Source organism: Desmodus rotundus, chromosome 5 (assembly GCF_022682495.2).
Source record: "Desmodus rotundus isolate HL8 chromosome 5, HLdesRot8A.1, whole genome shotgun sequence".
NCBI lineage: Eukaryota > Metazoa > Chordata > Mammalia > Chiroptera > Phyllostomidae > Desmodus > Desmodus rotundus.
Window position 1 is genome coordinate 41,399,891 of NC_071391.1, and position 10,388 is coordinate 41,410,278.

Genomic DNA, 10,388 nt, shown 5'->3' on the forward strand with positions numbered 1-10,388 from the left:
TGAAGAGGCTATTTTTACTCCATTTTATGCTCCTGCCCCCTTTGTCCAATATGACTGGACCATCAAGACATGGGTTTATTTCTGGGCTCTCTGTTCTGTTCCATTGGTCTATGTGTCTGTTCTTATGCCAGTACCAGATTGATTACAGTAGCCTTGTAATATAGCCTAAGTGTCCATCAGTAAATGAGTAGATCAAAAAACTGTGGTACATTTACATAATGGAAAACTACACAGCAGAAAGGAAGAAGGAGCTCCTACCCTTCTCAACAGCATGGATGGAACTAGAGAGCATTATGCTAAGTCAGGACGTGAAAGACAAATACCATATGATCTCACCTATACGTGGAACCTAATCAACAAAACAAACAAGCAAGCAAAATATAACCAGAGATGTGGAAAATAAAGAACAAACTGACAGTAATGAGAGGGAAGGGAGGATAATGGGGGGGAAAGGTGATGGACCATCAGGGAACATGTATGAAGGACCCATGGACAAAGACAATGGGAGTGGGGCAGAGGATTGAATGTGTAGGTGGAAGTGAGTAGGGCAGGAGAGATTAATGGGGGGGGAAATGGGGACAACTGTAATTGCACAGCAATGAAATATAATAATAAAATAATTAAAATCCTTTCTATTGCTTCTTTGTCCTATTAAAAATTGTATTTCTCCTTTCAAGAAAACTTTACCCTTTGAGACAGCATGGCTAGACCTGGAGAACATTTTGCTAAGTGAAATAAGCCAGTCAGAGAAAGGCAAATACTATACGATTTCACTCCTATGTGGAATCTAATGAACAAACTGAACTAACAAGCAAAATAGAGACAGACTCATACACAGAGAGCAGGCTGACAGCTCTGGGAGCAGGTGGTTGGGGTGGAGGGATTGGGCAAAAAAGAAAAAGAACTCATGGTCAGGGACAACAGGGTGGTGATTATGGGGGTGTGGGGGGTGGAGGTGGAAGAGGGTATAAGTGGGATAAATGGTAATGGGAAAAATGCTATAAAAAGGATAACTGAATGAAAAAATTTGTGTTTCTCCTTTTAGAAAATGAACTTGTTTTACTGATAAAAATGTAAACTTTCTCAATAACTATGCACTCCTTCATACATTACCTGTAAAATGAGGAATTTGTTACCATGCATTTCTGACTCAACTACATCATGAGTATTATTTAATTTCATTTACAGTGTAGTTAGAAAAGGAATGGACTGGATTCAAACTGCTTTGAGATTCACGACTTGATGCTGCCCTTTGCTAGGTAAACTTGGTAAGTTACTGACCAATGGCAAATCAGTTATCATCTATAAATACAAGTCCTCAGTATTATTTCTTGGAAATTAATATCTAAATGTTTTACACCGTGCTTAGCGTTTAGTAACCTTTCAATAAGTGTTAGGTATTACATCTCCATTACGTAATCCAGTATTTATGCTTTCGTCTTCCGTGTTATACTGACAATTCCTATCTGCTATTCTGACAAGCCTTATGTTTTCAATGCTTAGATTTCAAGCCACTGTAAGTACATTTTATAAATTCACAATATAAAGAGAAAAAGATACACATTATTTAAAGCAGGTTCTGTAGTGTTGCTGAAAAAAGTTTATTTTTCTTATATTTATTATATATTTTCCATTACCATTTAGTCCCTTTAAACCCCATTCCCCCAGCAATCACCACACTTCTCCATGTCCATGAGTCCTTTTTCCTTTCTGCTCAATCCCTCCACCCCTTAACTACCCCCTCACTAGCTGCCAAAATATACAAGATTCATTGCACATAGCTCTGGACTCTAAAAAATGCCCAGACTTGGCTTAAGTAATTGTTTTGTTTAGAATAATTTTTATGCGCTTTAATGAAGATAAACCACTGAACTCACAACTTTTTTTACTGTTGACACTATTACAGATGTCTCCCACTTCCCCCCACCCCTTGCCTCTCTCCACCCAGCCTATGTCCCCCCCAACTCCCAGCTCTCATCACATTGTTGTCTGTGTCTGTGGGCTCTGCATACATGCATGTGTGTTCTTTGGCTGATCTCTTCCAGTCTTCCCTACCCACCTCCCCTCTGAATCTGTCAGTCTGTTCCATGTATCCATGCCTCTGGCTTCATTTTGTTCATCGGTTTATTTTGTTCATTAGATTCCACATTTGAGTGATGGCATTAATGTAATGTTTCATCACAGGTTCATTTGGGTAGCAGCAACATTATCTCATGGATTCCCTGGGGCCCGGGAACCACACTGTGGTGACAGACTTCATTTTCCTGGGCTTAACTGATGACCCAGTCCTTCGAGTCATCCTCTTTGTGATCATCCTGTGTATCTACCTGGTGACCGTGTCTGGCAATCTCAGCACAATCGTTCTTATCAGAATTTCTTCTCAGCTCCATCATCCTATGTATTTTTTTCTGAGCCACTTGGCTTTTGCTGACATATGCTTTTCAACTTCCGTCACACCCAATATGCTTGTAAACTTCCTGGTGGAGAGAAATCCGATCTCCTATCACGGATGTGGCACGCAGCTTGGTTCAACTGCTGTCTTTGGGACAGTGGAGTGCTTCCTTCTGGCTACGATGGCATATGATCGCTTTGTGGCAATCTGCAACCCACTGCTTTATTCAACCAAAATGTCCACACGAGTCTGTGTTCAGTTCCTCATAGTGGCTTACGTGGGTGGTTTTCTCAATGCTTCCTCCTTTATTATGTGCTTCTATTTTTTATTCTTCTGTGGACAAAATGAAATCAATCATTTTTTCTGTGATTTTGCCCCTCTAGTGGAACTCTCCTGTTCTGATAGTGGTATCCTTATAGTTGTCCCCTCATTTACATCTGGCTCCATCATTATGGTCACGGTGTTTGTCATACTTGTCTCCTACATCTACATCCTCATCACCATCCTGAAGATGAACTCCAACGAGGGGCGGCACAAGGCCTTCTCCACCTGCTCATCCCACCTCACAGTGGTCACCCTGTTCTATGGGACCATCACATTCATATATGTGATGCCCAAGTCCACTTTCTCAACTGACCAGAACAAGGTGGTGTCTGTATTCTACACAGTGGTGATTCCCATGCTGAACCCCATCATCTACAGCCTCCGGAACAATGAAATCAAGGGGGCTCTGAAAAGAGTGCTTCAGAAAAAAACATTTTCTTAGTGAAACCTTTTATTTTGTGGGATTTGTTATGATAATATACCATAAATATAAGAATCAAAAGAAATTCAGTGTCTGTATTCAAAATATATTTATGTATATGGAATTAGCCAGTGTGAGATTTTTGTGAAGATAGGAGGTGAATTTTCTGTTATCAAATAGTGTGGGTGGCCCTCCTCTAATCAGTTGAAATGATTAAAAACAAAACAAAACAAATTGAGGTCCCTGATAAAACACTGGTTCTGTCTCCTGGGTGTCTCAGAACTCAACACTGTGACATCAATTCTTACTGGACTTCTTATTCTGCTGGACTGCATCTGGACTTTGGAACTGCTACCTCCACAATTCAAACATCTATCTCTCTATTCCTCTATGTTTCTATCTATCTCTTATTGGTTTTGTGTCTCTAGAGAATACAAATACAACTGTAACTAGTTTTCTTCTTCCTGCTCTTACTCTCTTCCCATCATTCTCCACACATCAGTCATAGCCATAAATCTAAATAGCTTAGTTCCTTTGTTAATATCCCCCAAGGATCTTAGAGTAAAGACAACAATTCTGAACATGGCTTACAAAGTCTTGAACATGGCCCATCCTTTTTGCCTCTCACCACTTTTCCCTTGATCTCTAAACACATGAACTCTGGGAATCGGTTGTGGTTTTCTTTAAATCCTTAAGTATATCCATGTTCTTTACCACGTCAGGGCCTCTCATATGCAGTAGCTCTACCTGAAATGCATTCTTCTCCTCACCTCAGTAATGCCTAATGATCCTATGGGTACTAACCTAAAAGCTGTTTTCTATCCCTGGAAAGTCTTTTTGAGGTTCCAACCAAATTAAGTACACCTGCTATCCCTCTGTAGAACCCTGTATGTTTTCTTCAGAATACTCAGTGCACATTACAGTTGGGCATTCAGTATTTGTTTTCTCCACAATGTTGGAGGCTTCTTATAGACAGCCACAATGTCTTTCCTCTCTCCCCGTGCATCTATGTTCACACAGGTCCTGCACCATAGTAAGCATAAGTGCTTAGTTGAAATGAGACAACTAATAAATGAATGGCTCGCTGAATGAAGCTTTTGCTGTGTCATGAATGACTGGCTCTGGTAGTTGTGACTCCTGACCACTGATCTGTGGGATGTTTCATCCTGATTCAAGTGGCTGAATGTCTGTGTCAGATTTTGCTATAACTCTGACAGGCCATTACACAAACCTATGCTCTCCACAGTTATGCCTCTGCCTCCACACTGATGAACTCAGATTGTCAACTAGAATCCCAGCACAGTGATTAAAAGTGTTGTGAACACCATCTTTTGAATAAAGTCCCCCTTGTGTCTTTGCTTGGTTGGAGAGTTAAAAGATCAAGAAGTCAAATATTAATAAGGGTAGTATTATGAAAAATCAAACAAGAGGACATAACACTAATAAGTATTTATGCACCAAACATTGGAGCACCTAAATATGTAAAGCAAATATTGACAGAAATAAAAGTAGAGATCAATAGGAATATAGTCAGAGAAGGATACTTTAACACCATTGGTATCAATGGGTATATCACCCAGACAGAAAAATCAATAAGGAAACAGCAATCTTAAATGACACATTAGAATACATGAATTTAATTGGCATTGTTAGGACATTTCACATCATAGCAGCAGAATATACATTCTTTTCCAGTGCACATGGTGTATTTTCTTTTTTAAAAAAATGTTTTATTTGTTTTTAGATTGAGGGAAAGGGAGGGAGAAACAGAGGGAGAGAAACATCGATGTGTGAAAGAAACACTGATCAGCTGCCTCTTGCATGCACCTAAAGTGGGACTGGGGAAGTAACTCAAGCCTGTGCCCTGCCCAGGATTCAAACCAGTGAACTTATGCTTTGCAGGATGATGCCCAACCAACTGATCCATACTGTTCAGGGTGCACATGGTGTATTTTCTAGGAGAGACCACATATTAAGCTATAAAACAAGTTTCAGTAAATTGAAGATTGAAATCATATCATGCACCTTCTCTGATCACAATGGTACGAAAACTAGAATTCACAAGAAGAAACCTGAGCAACATACACACATGCGGAGGCTAAGTAACACGCTATGACACCATGAATGGATTAGCCATGAGATCAAGGAAGAAATTAAAAAATACTTTGAGACAAATGAAAATGAAACCACAACAACCCCAAAAACTATGGGACACAGACAAAGCAGTTCTAATAGCTTCGTCCACAGTAATAAAGGTCTACCTCAAGAAAGAAGAAAAACCTCAAATAAACAATCTAAGCTGACATCTAAAAGATCTATGAAAAGAACAACAAAGTCCAATACGAGTAGAAGGAAGGAAATAATCAAGTTTAGAGTGAAATAAGAAAATCGAGTCTAAAATAACAATAGGAAAAAAATCAGTGAAACCAAGAGCTACTTTTTCAGGTAAACAAAATTGATAAAACTTTATTCAGACTCATGAAGAAAAAAAATATAAGGGTCAAACCACTGTGCACGTGCAGAAAGGCTGAATCCCCATCCAAGGGCTCAGTCCACAGCCGCCATGAAAACCCAGACAAGCAGGAGCAAGATACGCAGTGTCTCTGCTATCTCTGTTGAGCGCTACCTACACGAGTCTACTTGTTTAAGTCCAGGAAGTTGTGCCATAGTTTATTACACAAGAGTAGATCATCAGAACAATGTAGGTAATGGATATATTGTTGCTAACAGTCTGATTTTTTCAGCATGGCTTCATGTTTTCAATATTTCATAAAATGCCAGAAAACATTTTTGAGTGGCATTGCAGTAAATGGAGACTTCAGTCAACATGAATTTTCCTGGTCAGCAAGACCTTCTAAAGAAGAGTTACTTAGTGAGAAAGCAGCCACATCAATCTGTCTACGTGTTCCTATTCTTTTCCACCTTTCTTCTGACAGATTCCTGGGCAACACTCAGTATGACAGGCCCTCTCCCCCTTGCACCGTATACAGGACAGAGGCCTATGGGGTTTGGCAAACGTTCAGAACTATAAAATATAGTATTGAGTAGGAAGTGAAATAAACCTGAAGGAATCATCCACACTTTAAACTGTACTTGAACAAGTAGAGTTTTCAATTACTTGGTTTGTTTTTCAGATAAATAAGAACAAACCTGACCGAATAGTTATGATACTACATCAGAATGAAAACATTATTTTGTGAACATCACAATGAGTTCTAAGTCCACAGAGGACAATCTTCCTGGTGTCCCATGGAGAGGAAGGAACTCCAAGTGGTGTCAAGGGTAATGGTCTCAGGTGACCACAAAATTCTCATTGGATGTTACAGGAAACCCAGCTTCAGACATAAAGAACAGAGTTTTACCCTATTGTCATAAGAAACCCGGTACGTTCAGACGCAGAGTGAATGCATCACAGGGCTTCTAAGGGCAAAATGGCTTAAACACTTAAGCCTAAGTATTACAGAAAGAACTGTAGAACACTGTGCATAAGCTATGAGTTCCTCACGTAGCTTAATGTTTTTCTCTTTAAAAAAAATTGGAAGTGACTTCTCTTGTCATAATGTGGGAAGTTTATGCACAATTAGCAGACAGACAACAGCACTGAGGAGGTCAGAAATCTGAAAACTGAAGATTGGACCGCAAACGCCAGAGCAGAGTGTGCCAAGAGGGATTGACTTCACACAGGCAACCCAGCAGAAGAGCTGGTACAGTGTTACAGGCAACTGTGAGCAGGTGAGTACTGCTGAGCATCTGTGGGAAAGCTGTCTATAAGCCATGTGATATTTCAGCAAATGGAAATAGAATTAGCAGGTACTGGACACTTACAATCTGATAGGTCTGCATGCACAGCATTGTAACCCTGAGAGGAGGTATATGTAAGGCCACGTTACACAGGAGAAGACTGGTTATCACGGAAATTAAATTACTGTATGTAATTTGTACGTAATAGAAGCAGAGCTTGGATTGGAACCCAGACTCCTCTAATTCTGCTCAATTCCCATTACTAAATAATTCCTGCTCTAATCTCAAGGCTAATTAGGTGATTTCATTGTATCACAACAATTAAGCAGGAAAGAGTAAAGAAAGCCATGTGTTAAAATCCTTGTGCAATTTCCATAGTTCACTCATTATTTAATTGTAAATTTCACTGTACACCATTGGCAATTTAATTCTTTGCGTCTCTGCACATGCACCTCTGATTTTCCTTTGATAACTCACTATGTCTGCAAACTTATGCACTCGTGATTTATAAAACAACAAGCATTCTCACTGAGAAAACTAAGAAAAAATATGTACATATACACATACATATACGCATATACATACATATATATGAACTTAGAAGGCCATGTATAACCAGAACATATATGAGCCTTATGAACCTACAATTTACATAAATTTTGTTAAACTTTCTATCAGAATGCATACCTCAAATTCAGGAAAACATACTCTTTTATTTTCCTGCCCTGAGGTCAACTGTGACATGAAAACATTAAAAGGAAAATTCCAGAAATAAAAAAATTTATCATAAATTGTGGGCCATTCTGAGTAGCATGATGAAGTCTCACACCATCCTACTCTGCCAGCCCTGGGAATGAATCATCCCGTTGTCCAGCAAATCCACGCTGCATATGCGCTATCCCCCACCCTAGTTAGTCACGTAGCAGCTGTCTTGGTTATCAAATCAGCTGTCACAGCACCACAGTCCTTGTGTTCAGTTAGTCCACATATTACTTAATAATGGCCCAAAGCACAAAACAGTGATGTTAGCAATTCAAATATGCCAAAGAGAAGCCATAAAGTGCCGCCTTTATATGAAAAAGGTATGTGTTTATGTATAGGAAAAAAACAATATATTTAGAGTTCAGTAGTGTCTGCAGTTTCAGGCATTACTGGGGGTCTTGGAATATACCCCCACGCATAAGGGAATACTGTATCTCTTCTGAAAATTGTAGAAAAGCTGATTCAAAGTTGACCTTTATTCTGATTGGATTAAAAAAAAGTTGAATGTACTTTTCCAAACACTTGGTAATAAACATTCCCATTTCTGCACCTTTTCACATTGGCCCATGAGCTGAAAAGAAGTGTAGCCACCAGGAAAATCCTCCAGCTCAGTCTGGAGGGGAATAATGACTGACGTGATGGTCCCAGGGGTTCCCAAGCTGGTCATGGTTCTGATGTACCTCTTGGAAGGTGGACTGGTTTACAGTGCCCACTGTTCAGGGTTTTGATGTGGTAATTGGATAGGAGTCTGCAAAGTGGCTTAATATCAAGAAGTAGCCTCAAGTTCCTGTAGCTCTCACTGATATTTGAAGAAACCAGACGTGATAAGTCCACTAGATCTCTCTGCAAAGACGAGGCACAAATAAACTGGAAATGGGTGTTTCAGGGAAAAAATCAATGATGTGCCTTGCAGTTATGGAAGTGTGTATCCCAAGGAGGGCTGGGCCAGAAACATCTCCCTCACACTCTGTCCCTCTCAGAGGGACTAGAAGTAGTGGGAATGATGTCATATTGACATATTCTCAATCACCACTTCCCTTGAGTATTTTGAGGAAAGTAGGGTTTACTATCAAACAAATGGAGAAAGGGAGTAACAGAGTCACAGTGAGAGATTCAAAACTGAAACACAACAATTTCTCCTGAAGTTTTTCATTTCTCTTCTTAGAACAATCTGTCAGAAACTTGTAATGGATGTGAGCGAAAGTATATAATCTCCGAGAAGATTCCCACGGTGACCACAATGTGCTCCCTAGGGGCAGTATGGCAATCATGTGTTATTTGATGTACAGAGGATAAAGTATATTGTTTGGACTAGAAAACAAGTCTTTATGGCTTTGTTCCAATGGAAACCACTCTGAGAATAGTTTACAGGGTTTCTCTCTTTTTTTGGAGGCGGTGGGGGATACACTTCATTCATTAAACGAGTATGTATTAAATATCGACACACAGTTATCACATTGCTAGGTGATATGGCTCTATCTTAATGGGTATTGAAATGTATCGAAGGAGGCAGCCAACAAAGCACATATCCAAATTAAGGAAATGCTAAAGAGAGAAAAGAATATAGATGAAAAGAATTGGTCAGTGCACCTAAGAAACAACCACGTGAGGCTTCCTGGGGGAGATGGAACTCATTTATTTGTTGAACTCTCGTCACACACATGCGTGTATTTATCAGGTTATGCTTCAAGTATGTGGACAAAACGGTAAAAGAGCTCTCACCGTTGTTTCCTTCTTTCGATGGCATTTTTCTCTATCTGAGTGGGAGAGGTAATACGTCTTATTCCATGTTACATTCCCCACACGTGGGAGTGACTAACACATCATAGACATTAAATAAATATTTGTGGAGCTAATCCATGAGTCTTACATAGTCAATCAGGTAAACTGTACCTTAGTTTCCTTTTTTGTAATATCAGGACTGAAATTCTTAATGTGCAGAGATGTTGGGGAAAATTTAGTGAGAAAATTCTATCAAACACACAGCATATTGACCAGCACATTTCAGAGGCTGAGTAAATACTGGTTACCTGACATACTTCTTGTATATTGTTTGTCCAGTAATTCAGTACATTAAAAAAAATAACACAAACTTTTCAGCTTTATTTCAAACTTTTCAGGTATATTTTCTTCAAGCTTTGTAGATCTCCAAGTGCTTCCCAGTGTGTCTCTACCATCTTTCCTCAACCGTCAACTCCACACACATGTTTTCTCAGTGTTCCTTTCCTCCCCTGACAGCAGTGCCTGAAACCAAACCACATTCTGTACAGAAGGTCTCACACTCAGCACAGTGGATGTTTTAAGGACTCATGAAAATGGCCAGAGAACTTAAGCTCTAATAAGAGCTGTGCTGCAAAGCAGCCCTTTCCACCAGTGTATCAGTGAGAACACATCCTGAAAACTTCCCTGAAAGGTCAAGAATTAATCTGACATCACGAACACAAACGAGCCATCTAGGATGGGGGTGGTCTCTCCATAACCATTTTGCCTTCGAGATCTGCATGAATGGGAGATAGTTATTGAACACCTCCAGCCTCCACTTACTGTCATGGATAGAAAACCAGTACGAATTCCAGAACAGTGAATTCATTTATTAGGTCTATTCAATGACATAATTGTTAGCCAAGCGGCCACCGCTTTCTGGCAGGGGAGAAAATAAGCATTTTTCATACTGCCCTCTTTCTTGCAGACACTGACTGCAGAGGAGGGCGATAAAGAAGTGATAAATAAGGTTGATCCCAGGATAGA

The 10,388-nt window shown here is 39.7% G+C and overlaps 1 protein-coding gene across 1 annotated transcript; it reads left to right on the plus strand.

Moving 5' to 3' along the window:
* The first annotated feature begins 1,245 nt into the window (after window positions 1–1,245).
* On the plus strand, window positions 1,246–3,158 carry LOC128781015 (olfactory receptor 5P76-like). The gene is made up of 2 exons (XM_053925048.1): window positions 1,246–1,268; window positions 2,185–3,158. The coding sequence occupies exon 2, from the start codon at window positions 2,214–2,216 to the stop codon at window positions 3,156–3,158; it is 945 nt and encodes a 314-aa protein (XP_053781023.1). The 5' UTR covers window positions 1,246–1,268; window positions 2,185–2,213.
* The last annotated feature ends 7,230 nt before the right edge of the window (window positions 3,159–10,388 follow it).

What these genes read in the sequence shown, in the direction of transcription:
- LOC128781015 (XM_053925048.1), top strand. Translation starts at nt 2,214, where the DNA reads ATGGATTCCCTGGGGCCCGGGAACCACACTGTGGTGACAGACTTCATT.